Source organism: Parasteatoda tepidariorum, chromosome 5, assembly GCF_982258835.1.
Source record: "Parasteatoda tepidariorum strain Cologne lab strain chromosome 5, Ptep-v5.0, whole genome shotgun sequence".
Lineage (NCBI taxonomy): Eukaryota > Metazoa > Arthropoda > Arachnida > Araneae > Theridiidae > Parasteatoda > Parasteatoda tepidariorum.
Genome location: NC_141759.1, coordinates 75,820,547 through 75,843,687, shown reverse-complemented (window position 1 = coordinate 75,843,687; position 23,141 = coordinate 75,820,547). Strand labels below are relative to the sequence as shown.

Below are 23,141 nucleotides of genomic sequence, written 5' to 3'. Positions count from 1 at the left end.
TTCCCACGCTCCTTAAAAGTCCTTAAAAACTGCTTAGTTTTTATTTTGAAAATTAAGGGCCCTTAAAAGTACTTAATTTTGATTCATGGTCCTTAAAAGTCCTTAATTTCTAGTATCACTAGTTGGTTGGAACAATTTTTATATCTTAGAAAAATATCCACAGTTAAAAAGTACGACTTTCGCCTAGAATGAGATCCTGCATCGAGGGTAGAACATTTGAATGCATGTGAGGGTAGGGGTTACAAGCAAGTAGAAGAAAACACGTTCTTATTGTTTTTATTTTATTATCAATTTTTTTCATTAAAATATTTTTTCTTTCTGGATCATTCTGAAAGAAAAAAATTTAGTGTGGGGAGAGGGGAGCGTGATACTGCAGGTGGGTAGAGGTCTTGACTTATTTTTAGACAGTACTTAGAGGTACTTTTTCAGCTGAAGACCTGCATTGACCTTCTTCATCCGTAGGATTCGAGAAATTCAATTCTTCTGATAGCACACGTGGTAGCTTTGATACTTCATTCAAATTTGAAATTGTTAGAAATGCCAGGAAAGTGTGTTTTTAATAATTTATGGACACTTGATGAAAAATATAAGGAATGGCTAACAGCATCTAGTGATCGTCGCAAGGCAAAGTGTATTTTTTCATTGTGTCATATTTTCTTCTGAAGTTCAATTTTATAAATGACTCCATTTTTTAATATTAAGGATATTACGAATATTCGGCGAAGTATAATTTTAATCAGGAAAGTCATTTTTGTCGTTTTATCATCGACACTTTTTGTTTTGAAAAGAGTGAAATGTTTGTTTTCTTTTTTCACTTTTGCTGGGTTTCTTTAAAGCGCGGCATTTTGACAGCGTTTCTGATATATTTTATCTCCACTTTTTCTTTTAAAGTTATACAGATAATTGGATAACCAGTAAAATAGAAAATTGATTTTCTACATTGCAAGTTTTGTTTTAAGAATTTAGGAAAATTTTCTGTTTCTCTTTTGCTTTTTTGATTGTGTTTTTTTTATTTATTTTGATAGCATATTTTAAAGAGCCTTCTTTTTCGTCATTTTTTCTAAAGATCCGGTTGTGAGAAACTCTCAAAGCATAATCTGCAACGTTAAATTTTTCTTATAAAAAATGAGAACGATTTTTTGTTTTTATTTCTGTTTGGCTTCCCCATTTTTTTAAAAAAAAACAACAAAAACTCTTGTTTTTGTTATGATGCAGCAATTTTAACGAGCACTAGTCTTAGACATTTTTAAATCGATGTATCGCGAATTATTGACTTAACGCACATATCGGCAGGCCGATATGATAACTTTTATTCTAGGCGAAGCATCAGGAATCTGATTTAAGACGATGCTCGTGGTTTAATGTGCGAGGATTCTTGCCTATGCTAAAGCTATCACCGCACTGACGAAGACTAGTTTGATTTCGTCTAGCTGCGAAGATGTTCATTAAATTTTTAGCTACGAAGATGATGTTCGTTTCGTGATATTGAATAACCAAGAGCGAGGATCAGCGTTGAAATATAGAACGTGATGCATAGTTACTTTATGCACCATTTTTGACCTTTGGATTTTATGTTTCTTGAAGATTATTTTCAGCGGGACTTATCTTGCGTTCACTGTGCGTTTTATTTCGACTTGATATAACGTTTCAAGTAAATTATTTTCAGTGAGACTTTTGCTACTTAGCAATCGTTGCACATTATTTCGTCACTTTTTTTTCTGTTTGGATTTAACGTTGTCAATTATTTTCAGCAGACCGACTGTTTCTTGGCGATCGCTGTTATCTTAAATTTTCGTTCTGATAGTTCTGAACTTAATATATTACTGAAACGAAATCATGAATCTGAAAAAAAGATTCTTTATTGATCTTTTTAAAAGTGATACAATTTAATATTTTATACATTTTGTATTTAAATAATTTATACTTTGTGATAAAAAGTTTTTTTTAAATTTATTTAATTCACGTAAATATAATAATTTAATAGAATTCTATTAGTTTTTAAACCAATAAATCTTCAGTCGCTTTCAGTTTAAAAAAAATTAAAACAAAGCCTACATTTAGTTAATTTACTTTTATTTTTGAAGAAATTAAAACAGAGTTTGCGTTCTTTCTTTCTTTTTAATTTGGCTGTTAGTTAAAATTACTAAATTATTTTAAATTAAATAAAAAGTTAAGCAATGTTTTAACGCTTTTCAATAATTTGACAATAGTGCTCTTAAATATAGAATATTTTTTTAATTTTTTTAAAAATTCCTTCAATACGTGTTCGTTTAATAATTTGTTAGATAGTCAGTATTATTTTTAAACATTTAAATTAGTCTATTTCATTTTCAAGTAGGAAAATAATAATAAAAAAATAAAGAAACTTGCATGTATTTTTACATTAAAACCGTTTGACCATTAGTCAATACAACTTACAACAAGCCTAACGATGTTTAAAACGCACATTTTTTTTCAACAAATAATTTTAAAAATGTTTTTTTAAAGTGGACATTTCTTTCTTTTTTTTAAATTTGTAATGTATGTAAAATATTTTGTAACAGTTTAATTACTATTTTTAAAAGATCTAAGTCATTTTTAACGTTCAAAAAATTTAAAATAAGTTTGTGTTTGTTTTTATTTAAGACTAGTCAATCTTTAAGACAGTCTTAAGTCAATTCATCTTTATTTTAATTTAAAAAAATTACGCAATGCTATTGATGATATAGAAGCAATTTTTTTTTAGAATTAACGTTTTTTGTTATAGATTTATTTCTTTTTGATTGATTTAAAGAATTTTGATTGATAAATTTCAAACGTATGTTAAAGTGCGATACATCGCGAAGTCTGACTGACAATCTAAAACGCTATAAAATTTCTTACAACGCCCTGGCCTATTTTTACATAAACAATAATGATTCTTGAGTATTTTTTTAAAAATGTAATTTGATCACTGGGTAGGCAGTCACTATTCGACCACTAGATCACTATTCATTATTCCCTATTTTATAATAATAGTAATATATATATATATATATATATATATATATATATATATATATATATATATATATATATATATATATATAATCCATATTTGCATCCAATTTTCATTACCTTTTGATTTATTTGACAAATTATTGTTTTATAATTTCAGACAATACTTTAATTATTACAAACAAATTTTTTTTTTTTTATCGTTGATTATTTTAGTTCCTTCAATATCTATACAAGACACAATACTTTTTAATTGAATTAATTCTAATTCCTCAGAGGTGCAGTATTGCTTATCAGTGTAAGCATACAATTTTTTATAACTAAAAGCAGACTATTTTATAAAGATTTTTATCTCCTTTTATAAATGATGTTTCTGATTCCACTACGTTTTTTCTTTTCTCTTCATTCACAATAAATTTTGTACTGAATTATTTCATTACATTTTCAATTTTTAGATATGGAATTTTTTCATTTTTATTTCAATTGATGACCTGCCTTGTCCTGTGTTTCAATATTTATGTTAGCTCTTATTTTAACAATAATTTCTGTTTCTCAGTTCTTAATTGATAAGTTTTCCTTGTACTTTATTTATTTCTTTTTTCCTGTTTGTTAGATACTAAATATATTCTGATTTTAATCATAAAATTTTCTATATTTTGTGATTTTAATAAATCTTTAGCTTATTATAATTAGGTTTTACTTAGTTTAAAATAATTGTCTTAACCTCAATAAAGTTATATTTGTTTGTTTATTTTTGCCTTGGTTTAGTATTAGTCACTCAAAATAATATTTTTATTAATTTAATGAATTTACCATCTTAATTTATATATTTCTATCTGTTTACTTAGTTTTTTTCTATTTTTAAAATAGAAAATCTTGTTTAATCTGTATTCTTTGAGTTTTTCTTTATATTCTTAAAAGCTTGCGTGAGGTGATTAAATGCAATTTAATTTTAATTAAACACAGATTATTTGTATTAAACATTTCTTTATTTAGTTTTTTTTAAAGGATGACTGAGTTGAAGAAAAGCTATTCCATTTTTTAATCTATTATTATTAATCTTGTTTTATTTGATGATAAATTATTGATCATTATGCAATTTTTAAGGTCCTTAATTTCTGGAAAAAAAGTCCTTAATTTTTTTGATAAAAGTCCTTAAAAGTGCTTAATTTTTGCTTTGATAAAAGAGTGGGAACCCTGTTAATGTTTTCAGGATTTTTTTTTTCCTGCACCAAAATGGTTTCCTCTTAATATCAAAAATTGTGCTCTTCTTAATATCAAAATTTTTTTCTCTCTTTAAATGTCTAACTGTTCGTATATATCTTTTAGATATATTTCTGTTTTCTACTGTCACATAAACTGATAATAAGTCAATAAAAACTTTCCCTTAGTTACTTTATTTTGTTTCACAAATCTAGTTTCCTGAGTGAGAAAATACTTCAAGTTTATACACCTGTGATAGTCCTGAATACTGGTTTAATTCAAGCCCCGCTATCCAGCTTTAATTTTTTCTTAAATGTTATATTTTGTTGTACTGGGTTTTAATTTTTATTTTAATTAACAAAAACAAATATTTAGTGTTCCTAAATGTGAAATCTAATCTTTATATTTTATAATTTGTTATTTATACTTAATTATTGTATACCAATTGTTATTTAGTGCTGAAGTATTATCTTGTTTCGTTAACTAATTTTTCCACTTCAGGCCGAGAAGTCATGGTGGTACACCACAGAACAGATCATTTGAATATGATGATACAGAAAATCTAAATCCTGAGGAAATCAGCAATTCTTGGAAAAAGACAGTGTCTGAAATTGAAGAGTACAAGTCTGATGACTTTTATGATAAAATAATTCGGGATTCGCCCTCTTCAAGACATAATAGCCTTCAGGGACAATATGACAACATAGTTGGACTTGTGGGACGTTTAGACTTAAATTCTAGCGCTGAATCCTCTCCAACTAAAAGATCACCTACTGACTACAGTAGCACAAATTTTCCTAGAAATGTAAGTAATATTTTTTTATTAAAATATTTATCTTTTGAGCATATTCAAAAACCTGCAAAGAAATTTTTTAGAGTCTGTGTTAAATCCTAAAGTTGTACATTAAGTTTAGTGTCTTCATTAATTGCAAAAATTTTATATTTGAGTTGAACAGCCAGTTGGTTTAGTTTACGACTATCTGTGTTAAACACTGTAGCTTTGCAATTCTACCTTGAAGCAAAGTGAACTGCTGGATCAATTATTAGAACAAATTAGCTTTCGTAGAAGACTTTTTGATGGAACTAATCAGTATTTGCACTGCAGGGAGAAGAAAGCCATGAAAACCTCCCACAGTTAGCCTGATGGCAAGGAGATTCTAACTTGTAATTTGTCTGCAACTGAGGATATATTTTAAATTAACACTGTGAATATGGAAGCTGAATTTCTATTATTCAGCTATAGCTGGGATTCAAATCCGAGTCGAATGGAGAGACAAGCGCTCTACCCCCTGAGCCCCCATGACTTGATTGCAAAATTTAGTGTTTTTAAAAAGCCTTGATGTTTGCTTTTGAAGCTACTTCCCTGTCACTTGTTGACAAATTTAAATTATATTAATCAGCTCATGATTTTAATTTTTGAATTAAAGAAATTGATAGTTTAACACATGACTTCTTATATTGCTGTAAATAATGATTATTAAAAAAATTGCGGGCATTTGTTCAACGACTGTGCAAATAATGCTAACTAGTCCAAGTTTTATTTTTAAAATATTGCTGCTAGTAGTCATAATAAAAAACTCTGCATTTTGAGGAGTTGTCTAATTAGTTTTATCATTGTAATGGACAAAAAAAATTTAAAACTTTTGAGTTTTTTTTGCTAACCTTAATTTTCAAATTTTATGAGCAAATTGATCTAGCTTTAAGTACCATACATGCTTTAGCTTAAGGCACTGCCTTTAATATCATTTTTGTATGGTTATGTCTAAAAATATAGTTTTGATAATAACATGTAATTTTGATAAAAATATGTGATTAAAATTTTAAACCATTCATAAAATAAAAGTAACAGCAAAAAAAGTTATTTTTCTTTTGAAGCTATTTCTTTAAGGATAATTTTATGTGTAAAATTCTAACAAATTTAAGTAATGCAGTTGTTTCATGCACTTTAGTGTTTTACAACATAGTAAAAAATTTCCTTATTGTGTAACAATAGAAAAAGATCATTTCATGAAAGATTTCTTTTCATTATTAATAAAAATCATGTTGGCTAACAAATAATAAGAATGTTTTTCGTAAATTTTTATGTTTTACAGTCTTTCTTGTTGTATAAGAGCAAAAAAATTAACTTTTAAATTCGATACTGTTTTTGATGCAGTATTATACAACTTTTTAAAAAATTTCATGAATAACAAAAGAAAAAACTACTTTTTATTTTGCGTAATTTCATGAAGATATCTTTTCTGTTAAAATTCATTTTAGTTTAAAAAAATTTAAATAGTTATGGCAATATTTATTATATACTTCTATGTTTTGCAACAGATTTTAATTTTTTTTTGCTATTGTACAACAAAAGATACAAATTATTTTAGATGATCCAAGCTTTTTGTTTTGGGTGATTTCATTAGACATCACTTTTCATTTTCATTTAAGATCATTTTAACTTGGAAAAGAATCTGATAATTTTAATTTATAATATTTTTCATTTACTTTTGTCTGACACAACTTTTTTTTTTCTTTCTAGGAAGCTGCCTTATTTGAAAGAGATCCAGCTTTAATAGACAATGCAATTGATGGTATGAGTTTCCTTTAGTTAACCTAAATTTAAATTCCATTAACCTTTGAGCACTCTTTTTCATTTTTTAAAAAATCTGTCGTACTGTAATACTAAAATAGCTAAACCCTGAGATCAATATTTATCTCATGTCTAAAGTGTTGCAACAATGTTGTTTATACTTCCAGTAATATCGTATAATAGTTCTGAAATTTTTGCTTTTTTTCCCTGAATTGATTTATATGATGAAAAGCTAATTGTTAGCAGGTTCTCTTTAGTTTTAATTGAATCACTAAAAAAAGAGTGCTTAAAAGTTATTCTAAAGTCAGTACAAATTTCACATTTTTATATAAAAGTTGTCAATTTTCTTTTCTTTGCAAAATTAGTATAAATGCATATATTTCCACCAATTTTTAAAGTGAGGAGTTTAACAAATAAAAAAATGGTTTCATAATAATTTCTAAAAAAATTTTATTATTCAATAATGATGTGCAACAAAATCTCTTATTTTTTTAGATCACAAAACTATTTATTCTATAGTTGATGAATTAAATCAAAGTTCAAGGTAAGTAATATTTTTATTTTCCTTTATTACTATTTTAATTTTGTTTTACTTAAGTGTGTGTGTTTTTTTTTTTGTTTTTTTTAGATAAAAAAAATTACTTATAGGGAAAAACGAGCAAAATATATATGCAAGCGTTAAAATTTAAGATGTCTCTGCACAAATAATTTTGAACTTACATTTTTATTGTTTCTTTGTTTGTATTGTTATTGAAATAATAATTAAATATTCGTGTATTGCTCATTGTTTTTTTTTCCTTAACGTTATTAGAGCTGTTACATGAAATGTTATATAACAGTTATTCTTTTCAATAATTTTCCTCCACTTTGTACATGAATTTAGTTTAATATGCTTAAGTTTAGTTTAATATGATTAAATTCATAAAACAGCAAAGGAATAAATTTTAAAATAGAAATAATACTTAAATCGTGAAATGTATTATCTTAGGCTAATTTTAGTATTGTATCATATTAAAGGATATATAAAGGGCTTGAAAATATAAAAAATTATTTTCAGAAGGTTATGATTTAACATATAATTTTTCCCTAGTATTGTTTCCCAAATGTTAACTTTTCAAGTTTCTGCAATTTCTAATGTACCTTCCATGATATATTAGTTCGTATATTAATATTATTGATATAGTTTAGTACTTTACTATGAAAACTTTTTTCTGCATCCTGAACGGTCTCCCAAACAATTTAAAACTGTGATAATGAAATGCAGACTGATTTATTAGTTGAATTATTCATATTTAGTTTAGCATATGCCAAGTAATGTGAAACAAATGTTTATTAACTAGGAACGAGAAAAAAATTCAAGCTTTGGGTCGACTGATATGTCTTACAAGAGAACAGTCTTTCATAATATCTAATGAAGATTTCCGTGTAATCTTGCGGGAAGTAATTCAAACAGTGGCTGACACATCTGTAAGTTATCTAATCTTGTTTATATTATCTTTTTCAATGTTTCAAGCTGTTCTTGTTACAATATATTTATCATTATTTATTTTATTGCAATGGCATGCATGATATTCCTATTTTGATCTGTGATTCCCCCTTTTTTTTACAATTTTAAGGGCATTAAAAATAAATACTTCCGAAGTTTTTACCTTACATTTTTCAAATTAAGCTAATTGAAATCCAATTTAATAAAGTTCGAAATTGAGGAAGTGGTTTCACAAAAGAGTAGTGCTGACATCTATCCCTGGGGTTCTGAGCTAAGATGTGCTTACACCATTGTTGTGCTCTCTTGTCTAAAGAAAGGTGTACCTTTCTGGTTTAATTCACAAAAGGAATAGCTGATGAGCTTTGCTTATCCAAGTTTCATTAGAAACAACAGCAGTTTCTAACGATAGAATTTTTATTTTATTGCCATAATTAGCAGTCATACTGTATGGTTAGCATTAATGCCATGTTTATCACTGCAAATAAATTTAAAAAAAGAAGAAAGACTGTTGATAAATTGCTCATTAATAATCATGAATATACTGTGTTTAGATTGCTTTTTAATTTTGAACGAATAATGAAACTGATTTTTAATACAATATTGTTCTGCCTTGTTTTAGCTCCCGGTGAAGACATTGGCTTTGAATGCTTTGTGTGAGCTAATTAAAACAAAACCTGACTACTTCCAGGATTACGTAGAACTTACCTTGTTAAGAATTCTGGAAGCTCAAAAGTTTACTGAAGCTGATGTGAGTATTAAAAAAGTATATATGAATTTAACTCTTAACTTCTATTTTGAATGATTTTCTCTTTTTAGATTATGTTCACTATTACATCTATTTGTTTGGCTTTTGATATAAATTTTTTAGTTCTAATTAATGATGAAATTTGTTCATATTTTCCTTTGTGGAAAAGGCGATTTCGAGCTTGTAAAAACATTTCTAAAAATAAAGTTTAATTATAAAATAAAGATTTGACCCTCTTGCCAATTAGTATGTTCTTTATTGCTTAATATGTATGGATTGTATTGTTTTTCCTAACCATGGTATTGTTACGTGTAAGCAATTAACAGCTATTTTAAAAATTAAAATATTATTATAATTTATTGAAGAACTAAACTATTAAAAAACTTTTAAAAAAAAACATTCTATGTGTGATGAATGAATTTTTTATCTGTGCTAATTCAGAATAGTGTTGCTTTCATTCTCTCTTTTTTTTTTTTCATGTACATTAGCTTAAACTATGCTTGTTTTTGTTTAATGTTGTCAAATTGAAACAGTTAAAATTAAATCTGATTGAACACAGTTTATTATGATGATAAATGAGAACTGATGTTTGCTAATGTGCTGATATTATTTTACCTGTTTATTATTTTTATAAATTCTTATGTAAAGCATTTACAGGTTACCAAAATGGCAGACATGTGTGCAGCTGTTGCCGCTGTTAATTTACCACCCGATCAGTGTGTGAGAGTATTAAATGCTCTAATACTTTCTGAACAAATGCATATGACTCAGGCAGCCATCAAAATGTTAACTAAGGTAAGGATAAGACTTTTAGCAGATCCTTTCACTTAACAATGTTGTGAGCAACAAATCTGTTTCCATCTGGAAATCCCTAAGATCTATAACTCATTTAATAGCATACTTTGTAAAGTAAGCTTGGATCTTCCTCTTGCTCTTTTTTCTTCTGAGGCACATGAGAGAGCAACGCATGCTATCTCTCAGAGCACTCTTAAATACTTCATCATGCCAGTTCTATTTCCGTTTTAGAATTTCCTTTGTTTTGGCTCTTTTTGAAAGATTTTCATTTGTTAGCTGTTATAACTGTCATTTCCAAATCAAATTTTTAAGGAATTAAACACAGATCCCATGGTCCTTAAATGATTTTGTTTCTCTACAATTTTACACCAATATTTGACTTGCTGTCTCAAGTATGTTTTTGGTGCAATATTGTGTATTTCCAGCTATTGTCACTAAATTCTCTACTAAACCAAATCCAAACTTTTTTTTTTCGTTAAGTTTCAGATGTTAGTAACTTAAGGTTAAATATATTGTATTAGGATTTAAATTACTCTTTTTGGAAAAATCTAAAGTTTATGCACATTTTGCAGCATACTGTCTTGCTATTTTTGGGAACAAATTATTTATATATTGATTTGTGGAGGTCTGTTTAAGCAACAACTTTAACAGTAGGAACAAACTTATGGTTTCTAACTCATATAACACTTTTTTACATTGTCATGTCATACATGGAACTAAAGTATTTTTATAGTGATTGTTTTCTTATACTTTTGGTCAGCTGAATTCAGTTTCTTTCTTTATTTGCATCATTAACTTAGTCTAACATATACAATTTCAAAATTGCTAAGGGATTGAGCATGGATTTAAAATGATGCTTTTTATGCAATTGGTTGTTTTTTTTTTAGTACACATAACAAGAAAAAATATATTGAACATATTCTGACAGAATTATGTTGTTTTTTATTTCACGCTAGTTTCTCACTATTTACTTTATTTATTATGAATGTTCATTAATTTTTAAATGCTTTAATTTCTAAAATTACAATAAAAAAATTAAATTAGTTAATTTTTTTTATCAGTTTGAATTTTCTAGTAAAAGTGAAATGCTTAAACTTATTAACTTTATTTTTAAAAGGTGATAAAAGTTATGCTCAAGATCGAAATAGTTACTAGTTATCTATGGAAAAATTTTCAACGCTTTAACCGATCTATTAGAATTTTTTTATATCTCTTATACCCCATAACCATAGTCACTGCCTTGGTCCAGATGAAGAGTTCTTTACATAGACTAACTATCCTTCAATCTGTCTGCATAGTTTTCCAGTCTCAGTCGTTTTTTTTAGTTACAAATCTCAAAATAACCTCTTCATGTTTTGCAAAAGAAAAAATAATTAAATCTTGCTTATGAATGCCTTGAAATCAATATTGAAATATTCTTTGTTAATGTACTTATATAAATTTATTTTTCAATTTTGAAGCTTGTTGAACATCATCCAACAAAAATTGTTACAAATCTTCTACCAGATATTATGCCAGCACTGTTAAAGGTTAGTAATATAATGTTTATTCAAATAATGTTATGAAAATGTTCAATTGTCAATCATAAAACCAATGACAGACTTATCATTCATTGTTTTAATTAATGTTAATAGTTATTAGTTAGAAAGTTGAGATATCTTGTGCAGGGAGCCACTTTTTAAAATCTTATCAACAGGAACTGGTTTTATTATTTAATTTACATTTTTAGTAGCCGTTTCAATACAAAAATTCCTTATAATTATTTTTATAATATTATATTTTACAAGGTAGAAAAAAATTTAAACATTAATTACTAGGACTAGAATTATTTTGTTTTCAGTATAATTGCTCTGTGCAAAAGGTTTTGTTACAAACATTAACTAAAGGTTTAAAAAAATATTACCTTAGTCATTCATAATTCTTATTTACCAACACCAAAAGTTTAAAATTTTTAATCTGATTCATGTCTAAGACCTCCTCATGTGATGATTAGAAAATTATATTATACAAATTAATCTTCAATTAGGATTATTATATTAATTGATATTTTTATGAATAAAGAGTACAAATGTTATTTCTTACTACTATTTTATGATTTACTTTATAGTACTATTAGTTGGAACTAGTTATCCTATCATTATAAAGACATACAATAAATTGGTTTATATACAAATCTTTCTACCTCTCCTTAGGCTTATGATCATATTGAAAGTCCAGTGAGAAAAGCTGCAGTATTTTCAATGGTAGCTATCCATTGCAAGGTGGGGGAGACTATGATGCAGCCTTATTTATCTAGTTTAAATAGCTGTAAGGTAAGTGATGCCTATTTAAAATTATCTCCTTTTCCTAAAAATAAAACAGTTGATAGTAAATATAATTTTGGTTTCATTTAATAGTAGTTAACTATTTTTGAAGAATTTGGTTATTTTGATAATTATTATTTATACTATACGAAGGACATTGCAATGATATTTTCTTCAAATTTTTAACTGTCAAAAGGTTAGGATTCTTTTCTTAATCACTTTCTCCTTCGAAATACATTAAATTTTCTTATTTTTTAAAGCTATAACTACTGAAGTTTAAATTTTCACACTTTAGAAAGTAGCTCCTTGCTTTTTATGTAATGTGAGTTTTAAGCGATATAGATCAATTATTAGATTTTAAATATTTTTCTGCATTCAAGATCCTTCTGTGTATTACTTCTTATATGCTTCTTTCTAATTTTTTAATATTTTGTTTGTCCAAAGATGTTGATAAATAACCAGTCTGTAGAAAATTTTACATTCACTAATGTGTAAATAAACTAATCTATTCAAACTTTAAAAACATGGATGGATTAAAAGTTGGGTTCCAGCAATTTGTATAATAAACACAAAAATATTAGTTTTCCTATCTATATGAAACCTGGTGCATGAGCTGTTTGAAGCAAATTAATATAGTGAAACCTCCGTTAAGCGGACATTCATGGGACCAAAAAATTTGTCCATTTACAGGAAGGGTACCCTAATAACGAAATTTAACACCCCTAAATTGTTTTTAGAATGTTCTCAAAGATGTAGAAATAATTAAATAATATCTACAAGAATATTTATTTAAACAATAAGAAAGATAAAGAAGTTTGATATTAATGAATTCTGGATGTAGCTACAGATAAATAAATATAATTTTCCTATTAGCATAGATACTCAAGTTAGACATATGATACCAAATAGGAGCGTACTGTCCTCAGTCCGTTTCAATTATTAGGTTCACATCCCCTTACACCTACTTATCATTTGATAGGGAACATGGTTAATACCTTCTTGGAAAATAAACCTCCCATGATTCACAGAAAAAAAGTGATGCATACCTGTAAGTCATGAGGACCTATGGAGATGATTATTCACAATTGATCAGCTATCAAGTGTCTGAATAAATGTTTCATTTATATAAACACCTCAAAGATTATACTTCTGTTCTATTTTTTTTACCCCAGTTGTGTTAAATACAGTCTTCAAATTGATAAGAAAATTAAAGAAATTTTCAATGGGGATGAAGCATTAAGAGAAGTCATTTCAACTTGAGGGGTTCTCATAACCTGTGTGGTCCAGATGAAAAGATGCCAATGTCAGAATTATTTCAGGAGTGAAGTACCATTTTCTCTCCTTTCTTTACAAAGATAAGGCAAGGTGACAGGAGAAAGATTGATTTTTTGGTGGTGAAATAGCTTAACAATATTTTTAGTTATGGATAAGGCAAAATTTTTTATTTGCATGCTTTAAAAATGGTGAAAAGTTGCATTTTTTTAGCTTGCAATTTCTTTAGAAAAAGTAGTGTCCGGTTTGTAGAGATAAAAGAACATTTCAGGACCAAATTGACTGTCCGGTTACGGGAGTGTCCGCTTTGCGGAGAATGTACATAGTGGTTTATTCATAGAAGATTCCTGGGGAATTAAAAATATGTCCGTATTGAGAGGCGTCCGTTTTGCAGGAGTGTCCATAACAGGAGGTTTCACTGTATTGCATTCGGACATCTAATTTTGCCATTTTCATTTATTCTTATGTAATTTTTTTAATAATTTGCGTAATTATTTTTACTCTCCAATTAAATCTTTGAAAAAATAAAACAATTATGCTTGATTAATGATAAAACGTTTTTATACAATATAGTATACCAGTTGTGTAATTTAATTTTGAAATCTAATCCTAGCCTTTTTTTTTTTTTTTGTCAGAAAAAACTTCTAAATGTCTACATCAAGAAAGCTCAGCAGGCTCAGAATGGTGGGAGCGACAGCACGCCAGGGTCACCAGGCAATCCTCCATCCTCTAGCAGCCAGTAAACCTTTCTCTAGCCAGAAAAAAAAGGGGGAAAACCACTTGCACCACCACTGAGCTATTGATTTTCAGAAGGACATATAACTTGACTCAGCAGCAAGAGCCGCTGGTGTGGCTTTAACTACTAATGATTGATTACTTCTTATAATTAGCAATCATTAACATCAAGGAAAATGTGCACTCTGCACAATATTTTCTTCTTCATAATGTAGTTTTAATTTATCTAATATTATACCAAGGAAAGGTTTTTTTTTTATATGATCTCAGACAAGTGAAACACAAACAGAAATTAATTTATATTTTGAAATTTCTATAGTTGTATAATATAAACTGTAGCTCTTTAAATCTGCATGAAATAATCTTTTTTGTAATTTTATATATGTATATCTAATATTGTAAACTAACCCTTGGGTTTGGTATAGTGTAAATAATATTATTCCCAACCATTTGCCTTTTTTCCTCCCCTCTTATTAAATGGAACATTAAAATTAAATTTTTTTAAGTGACAGTGGTTCCCAAAATGTTTATCTTTTAAATAATTAAGCTGGGTGTTTAACTAGGAAAAATTAAGGTAACTATGGAGAAAAACTGTAACAGAACAGTTTTAAAATAACCTTTGTTTGTGGTGAATCTGGCTAAGGTCTTAATTAACAAGCACTATAGCAAGTACTTTAGTTAGTGCCATTTATTAATTTAAAAACTTAGCAAGAACCAATTTTCTGGTTTTCTAAGCAGAAAACAGCAGACTTTTTCAAATAATCGGTTATTTTGAGAGAACCTAGTAAATGTCATGCGATATTGTATATGCAATTAAATTACATGCTAGATCCACGCATGAAACAATCAATAAAGCTTTCAATATTTTTAAACAAATAATATGGGATTGATTAATGATTATTTTATATAAATGTTTTAATTTTCTAATGTTAAGCTTGTAGCCACTGCTGTTAAAGTTCAGTTGAATGTAAAAGTGATACATTTTCTGAAAATTAATATAGTAAATTGCTTATGCATAATTTTGTAGTTGAAATTATTAAAAAGGATCCGAAAATGTTTCAAGATAAGTTTTTCCGCTATTCACGAAGCTGTTAAATGATAAGTTTTTTAATAACACATTTCTGTGATATAAGATAACCTCACTATAATTATCATTTTTCTTAGTATTTATTTCTCTCTGTTGATGGGAACCCCTGTTCGTTATTTTAAGATGAATAAAAAATAAACATTAGTTGACATTTAATTTGTCTTCAAACATTTTAAAGTTTATTTCAAACTTTTTTTTAAATGCAAAAATTATAAGTGAAAGCTTGTGCATGATTCATCATATAAATTTAAATGTACATAGTTGGTAAAATTATCCATGATTTTAAAGAAAAATTTCTTTTAATGTTTCAAATTGCATTAACGAAGTGTTGTGAATTGTATGTGCAAATTGTAAAAAATTTGAGTGAGAATCAAGAATGATTGTAAGATGAAACTTTTTTTTTTTTTTGTATGAATATAAAATGCTCAGTTTAAATTCAAAACACTAACAATTTTATTAATCGAAATATGTACTTGAGTGCAAAATACTTTTAGTATGAAGGAATAACGTAAGCGTATTTTTAAAGGAGAGCCTTCACACCGACACAAGTTTATTTCATAATAAATTAGATTTCAGAATGTGGAGAGTTGATGAGAGTCAAAATGGCTACCTCCATAATGTGACATAAGCAAGGTAGTTTTGATTTGTGATGTGTTTTAACTCTTAACAAAATCACATTTTGAAAACTGAATTCATAAACTTTCCTCTAAATACAACATTTTTTTGAGTTATGACTACCATGGTGATGAGTTCTGTGCATTTTTTAATCATGTGTTTTGTTTGAAATCTAGCAGTATAGAGGAATGTGCTTATTTTATTATGTGTATATATTGAAAGAGCTTTAGTTTTTTAAAAGGATTAAAAAAAAAAAAAAAATCTTAACCAAGTGCCACTTTGATTTAAATATTTTTGCACAGCAAGCTGTAGCCTTTGCCATAATTTTACTTTTCATTGTTTCATCCAATCTTTGACATTATTTTCTTCTGCTAAATGTCTTGAAAAATAATTTGCTTGTATAGTGTACATTTTATCTAAAAATAAACTTAGTCTTTTTTTTTTGCTTCTTGTTTTTCCATCATTCCACAGCTGTAAAATCAAAAAATTATGGCAATTTTTTATTTTACAAAGTTTGTCATTTATGCATACTTGAAAATAAATCCTTTGTGCTATTCGATGGAGTGTACAAGACATAAAATAAAAAGTTATCAACAGCCTGAATAACTTTCGATCTAATGACGGTTTGAGGGGTACTTGCTCAGAATCTATGTACTTTTTTCTAAGAATTTGGATTTCTGACCCCCGAAACACTGCTATCTGAGGAAATATGGTCTCAGGTGAGTGGTCCTCTTAATTTTACTTTTTGCACATTTTGTCATATCTCGAAAAAATTTGCATAGAATTATAAAATTTGTTTATTCAAAGACAAATTAGTTTTAGTAAATATTATTTTATTAATAAGTCAAAAAAAGTTTGAATTGTAAGAAGGTATACAATTTTGTCCGTCATTATAAAGAATGTAATCAATCGAATAGTTCCTGAGATATCAGAATTTTAAAAGGGACGTGCAATTAAAATACGATTAATTTTGCTCAAATTTTGTATTTTGCCAGGCTAAATTTACTTTCTTTGAAATGATATAAAAAATGGGTATACTTATAATTCAAACTTTTTCGACCCTGATTAAATAAAAATAATAAATATTTATTAAAAGTGATATTTTGAATGAAATTATCTTGTGATAAATGAATTTTACAATTGTGCTCAAAAGTTTTCAGGATATGGCAAACATGCAAAAAGTGAAATTAACGTTAAGCGGTCCATATTTTTGACTGCTTTAGGATCATATTTCCCAGATTTGCTCACTGTACTACTGTAAGAGTGCACAATTGAGCATACTCCTTTAGAGTTGGTGACAGATCATCCAATTACTAAAGTTTTTAAAATTATTTTATTAGAATTTAGATGCTAGGAATCCCCCTCAGGAATTTGTAAAGACAAATATTTCAAATGAAGAATAAATAAGTTTAAAATAGGAAACAAAATCAATTGATCTGGATTACACATGGCAGAAAGTCCATCTTCATTATTTATGAACACAAACTACATATGTATTTAATAAGTTTTAAAAATACTAGTGTATGATTTAATTAACATAAAACTAAAGGGATGTTATTGAAATATGTATGTATATTTAACAAATTATTTTGCAAAGATCTAATAGTAAATTATTATTTATTAGTTTATGTAACAGATTTAAGCATTATTTGCTGTTTAAAATCTTCAATATAAATGAAATCTAACTTCAATTTTGGATCAATTTAAAAAACTATATATTTTGATACGAATTTACAATCCAGCACCTTGTCATCAAGTACTAATTGATTTTTTGAGAATACATATTTAAGCTTTTTTCTTTTTTAGTTTTAAAATTAAAAAAAATTTACACAAATAAAAATAAAGGTGTACAGAACATATTTTAACTGTAAAAGTAAACTGCTTTTGATTTAACTGATTTACAAATGTAAAATTGTTTGAACTACATGTTCCATATAAGTTAACAAAACAATCCTAATAATGAACTCAAAATTCGCAAGTCGCATGTACAGCAAGGTCGTATTTAAGCTAATGGACTAAACTGAAAATTATAAATTTAAATGGAATATAAGTTATAAAAAATTTAGTTTCAGTGGAATTGATTAAAAAAAATTTCTTTATAACATGATAAATAACCACAGGGCCAATAACTAAAATAACAAAAAAAATATAATTCAAAGTTAATTTGAACACTTATCTATTCTAAAGAATCTTATCTGTAATATACATTATCAAGCATTGTAGATTGCAATAAGATAAGTGTCTCAAGAATGAATGACAATTTGAAAAATGAAGAAAGTAGAAAAATATAGAGATAGAAAAAATACTAAAAGACAATGTTTTCAGCTGCATTTGAACTGAAATGTTTTTCAGGCACAATTTTTTTTTTTTTTCTTTCTGCATATTAACCTACAAAGCAATATGAACGCAATTTCTCAGTTTATTTTCGAATAATTTTTATTCGTTAAAACATATTTTATTGAACTCAGTTACAAAATTTTAATGTTGTGAGTAGGACTGGGCTATAAATCGATATATCGCGACATATCGATTTAACGCCTATATCGGCAAACCGATACAGCAGCTTTCATTCCAAGCGATGCATCAGAAATCTGATTTAAGCCGTCGAGTGAAGAAGACGATATAGCGATACACGCAAGGACTTTCTCTTACGTTCCGATGCCAACTCGCGCTGTGGAAGACGATATTGTTTCGTTTTGTTGAGACGGCCTTGACTGATGAGCGGTAGAATCAGAATCACTTTTGAGACCTTATATCGTTATATCACATGTTCGTTTTCGCACCTTCGCGATTTGAAATCGTTTCTTGTAGATTATTTTCAATGGGATTAACTTCGTGATCGCCGTCGTAACCTTGTTCTGAACGCAATCTATTATTGAAAAGAATTTTTAAAGAAAAGTTTCTTCATTAATTAGGTAAGTTTCTTATTTATTTTCTGACAAAACTTTTTTTATATTTTTAAATGTGAAAATTATCGGAAATCTAATTTAAGGCACCCATAAGGAATTAAATTACAAAGTAAATAAATTTGTTAGGTTATTTTTTTACTTTCTTTTAATTTATTAAAAACCTTTCGGATAAAACTTCTAATAATTTAATGGGCTTCTATTACTGATTTTAAATTTATAAATCTTGAGTTGTTTTTATTTTTAGAAATAAAGTTAAAACAAAACTTATTTTTTGGACATAAGTCAATAAACTTTATTTGTTCAAAAGAATTTGAAAAGTTTGCGAATTTTATTCATTTCTTTTTTTTTTTTTATCAATTACTACTTCGTTTTATTAGAGAGTAAAATCATTATTTTTTTTTAATTTTCGTTTTATATTATTAGTTAATTAGCTAAATATATTACCGAATATCACAATTCTTTTGTTTTTATTTTTAAGAATTTGATTAAGAAACTTTGCCTTACTTTGTTTTTCGTTCATAATTCGGTCATTATTTAATTTAATTTAATTATTTATATGAAATAATAATAAAAATAGTGTTTAAGAAGCATTTTTTTCTAAAATTTATTTAGCTCTTTGTTTTAAGCATACAAATAATTTTTTAACGAACTTATTTTTTAAATTTTGTTTCTATGCTGTTAGGTAAATATATTGATAAATTTCACTTTTATTTATTTTTTTATTTTTAAACTAAGAAATCTTTTGTTATTTGCGTGATCATTTTTAGAAAATATAACAAAACTTGTGTTTACTTCTTCATTCAGAATTTGAACATTACGATCGAACTTAATAATTCTGTAATTATTTACGCATAATAGTACAAGCAAATATTGATTTGTTAAAAAAAGTTTCTTTTTTAAAAAAAAAAAAATTTATTTTTAACACTTTGTTTTAAGTGTATAATGAATTTCTTAACAAACTTTTTTTTTAATTTTTTAAATTTTCTTTCAATAATTTCAGCTAGATATCTTTATAAAATTCCCTTTTTATTTTTAAACTGAGAAATCTTTCAGAGAACGAAAATTTTAAGAAATTATTACAAATCTTATGTTTACGTTTTAGTTTAAAATTCGAACATTTTTAATTTTAAACTTCGGCTTTTAGTCAATCTAACTTTTATTTTAATTAAAATATGTTTTGAAATTTTAAAATCAGCTTTTGTTTAATAACAATATTTTTTTTCATTAAGGGTGTTTTAGGGGTTAGCTTAAATTAAGACTGCTTATACCTTATAAACGATAAAGAAGTTTAAATATTTCATTCTGTATCTACACACATTTTTTTCAATAAATATTTTAAGTAAGATTTGTACATCTTAGTCAATTTATTTAATATCTTTCTTTAGCAAAACATATATATTTTCAAATTTATAAATTGATTTAAATCAATATGCGTATGAAGTCTTGATAGAAATCTGACTTTCTGTGCCTTAAAGTAAATGAAATTCAAAAATACTATATCGCGATACATCGCTATATCGCGATGCAAAACTGACGATATATCACGATATATAATTTCTAATATCGCCCAGTCCTAGTTGTGAGTATTTTTAAAAAATACTCACAACTTTAAAATTTCTTAACTAAGATCAAGGGAGCACATTTCACTGAATAGAAGGAAACAAAAATTGTTTAGTTATTGAATAAATAAGGAAATTAGGTGACATATAAAACTCCATAGGTTAACATGGAGGAAATAAAATCATTTTTCTGTTTGAAGGGGACCCTTACACAGGCATTTATGTCCTTAAACTACTCAATTCAAAACACTGCTTTAAATTTTTGCAGTTAGAAGAGCATTTTATTGTAAGTTAATAACTAATTTTGAGCCGTGATGGCTCAGGGGATAGAGCGTTAGCCTTCCACTGACGTGAACTGGGTATGAACTCCCCATCTAGCTTGCACCGACCACAGTGCTGACATAAAATATCCTCAGTGGTAGACGGATCATGGGTCCCTTTGCTGTCATGCTAACAGTGGAAGGTTTTCCTCCCCATGTAATGCAAATGCCAGTTAGTTCCATCAAAAAGTCCACGAAGGCAAATTTCTCCCAATACTTGATCTTGGTGTTCCCTTGTCTTCTGGATTCGGTTCAAAATAACAAGGCTACGGAGTTGAGTCTGCTGTTCAACGACAGTTATAAGAAAAAACTACTAATTTTGAAACTATTCTTTGGTTTTCAAAAAAGAATTAAACCATAATCTATTTTCTTAATTTTTGTGACACCCAATATAAGTTGATTAAAAAAATATATGCTTACGTTAATAATTAAATGCTTCAGTGTTATCTAATGATAATATAAGATTGTACTGAGAAATTGTGAAGCTGATTATCAAATATATTAATAAATATTTAAAAGATGGTAAAAATAAGACTTACATTTTTTTTGCAAGCATTCCTCTTCTTTTTCTTTAAATGAACAATTTTCTTTCCTCTTGTGAGAACCCTCTAATTTTAAGTAACTAAATTAATTTTTTCGCCATTTTGATAAAATATTTGCAATATGTATTTCAAATGCATTAAAATGGAGATAAAAAAATTCCTTAATTTAAAATAAAATAGCAATAGAAAGATAAACAACTAGAAATGCATTAAAAGAAAACTAAGATATTTAAAATAAGTTGAAAACAAACGGAATAATAATAATAAAAATATTTCTAAACAAACACTATTAAGAAAACTTATAAACTTAAGAGAAACCTTAACAATAAAACAAAAACTAATATAAACAAAACACACAAAAAAATTAATAATAATTTAAAATATTTTGTACAGAAGTAAATATTTTACTTCCTATCTTGATTGTCGCAAAAGTAGTTTATTTTTTTATAATTTGTAAATGTCGAAAATTTTCAGTTACTTCATCGTAAAGCTAAAAACACAACAACAAAAGTAATAAAAATTAAATTAGTTTTCCCCTATCCATAAAAATATTGCTATAACATGTTACACAGTTAAAAATTTACAAGAGTTACTTTTAAGACTAATAGCCATGAAATTGAAAATTTTTTTAAGATAAATTTTTGGTGATATTCCAAACTAACTAAAAAAAAAAATATTTAAATCCCTTAAGTGTACATAAGTATAAGCATAAATGAGTTACAAATTGTTTAAATTTTTAACTTACCAAATTATATACTACCGTAAACCGGGGCGAGTCTACCCATTTTTTCAGTTTGTCAACTTTCAAATGGTCAAACTTTTGTAAATATTAGGGAAAAAAGGCTTTTAATAGGTGTTTCGGAATCGCTATTTATCCCTCTTTAAAGCTGTGAAATCGATTTTAGAAAATATTAACAGTTACACTGTTACTGTATATTTTTATAAAACTGCTGACAAATCTCTCGTATGGGGCGAGTCTACCCATTCTACTAAAGTGAATGTTAACATTGTAAATAATCAAATTTTACTATTAAATTGTTATTTTAGTTAATATATAGGATATTTATGAAGTAAAATTCATAACTTTATTATATATTCCATTTTTTTATTCATAAAATAACACAAATTGAGTATTTGATCGATTATCACATTTTGATCACAGTTTTGTCTTTATAATCATTAACATTATAAAATAACATTTTTTTCTGATTATTGTTGATAAAAATAAATTAAAATTAATATAAATTTACAATTAAATAATTAATAATAATTAAAGATTATTAACAAAATCATGGCATTTTTTTGTAACATTTAAATCCATTTGTTTTGCGAATATAATTTCGAACCATCTGTAATAATAATTAATTTAACTTGTATTAAATAAAAAAAGTTAATTTTGTAATATAAAAATTGAAAAAATAGGTAAAATAAACATATTTTATATTTACATTTATATTTAACCTATAAATTTTCTTATTAATTATAAATTTATCAATGCAGAATTAAAATAATATACTCAAATTCATTTAAAATGACTGAATTTTAATATAAACAAAGTTCTAAATTATATTATTATGCTTTATTAAAACTAAATACGAATGGGTAGACTCGCCCTGCGAATTCTAGCTTTTTGTTTACAACAGCAAAACTTACATTCTTTTTGTTTTGTTTTTCATATAAAATTAATGTAATCTTAGTCTCAGATAAGTTTATCACTTAACCAAAGTGAAAATAGTAATAATAATAATATACTTACAGAGCACCAACTAAACGTTTGCTGATTTTCAATACAAATCTCTCAAAAGACGTTTGAACAGGTCGGTTAAAAAGACACCAAATAAATAAAAATGGATCAAACTACTACAGCGCGATCTTCCTTAGTATCTAAACTACGTCCTCCGTTGGTAAAAAAAAAATTTATTTGCAATTTAAAATAGTGAAAATTAAATAAAACTAAAATGGGTATACTCGCCCCGGTTTTAAGGTATGTGTTTAAAAAATTTTAACTGAGTTATTTACAGA

At 26.6% G+C, this 23,141-nt stretch overlaps 1 protein-coding gene across 44 annotated transcripts in view; it reads left to right on the top strand.

The window, feature by feature from the left end:
- Window positions 1-16,232, top strand: part of chb (CLIP-associating protein) — a 146,244-nt gene extending 130,012 nt beyond the window's left edge. For 30 of the 44 annotated variants that reach the window (XM_087164299.1, XM_087164306.1, XM_087164297.1 and 27 more), the window contains 9 exons: window positions 4,681-4,984; window positions 6,701-6,752; window positions 7,247-7,295; window positions 8,092-8,218; window positions 8,857-8,985; window positions 9,631-9,777; window positions 11,238-11,306; window positions 11,970-12,089; window positions 13,988-16,232. In XM_087164299.1, the coding sequence (XP_087020425.1) occupies window positions 4,681-4,984; window positions 6,701-6,752; window positions 7,247-7,295; window positions 8,092-8,218; window positions 8,857-8,985; window positions 9,631-9,777; window positions 11,238-11,306; window positions 11,970-12,089; window positions 13,988-14,095 (1,105 nt within the window). In that variant the 3' untranslated portion in view covers window positions 14,096-16,232. The remainder of the gene's footprint in view (window positions 1-4,680; window positions 4,985-6,700; window positions 6,753-7,246; window positions 7,296-8,091; window positions 8,219-8,856; window positions 8,986-9,630; window positions 9,778-11,237; window positions 11,307-11,969; window positions 12,090-13,987) is intronic. The other 14 variants (XM_087164308.1, XM_087164301.1, XM_087164307.1 and 11 more) reach the window with 1 other exon arrangement.
- Window positions 16,233-23,141: the final 6,909 nt, after the last annotated feature.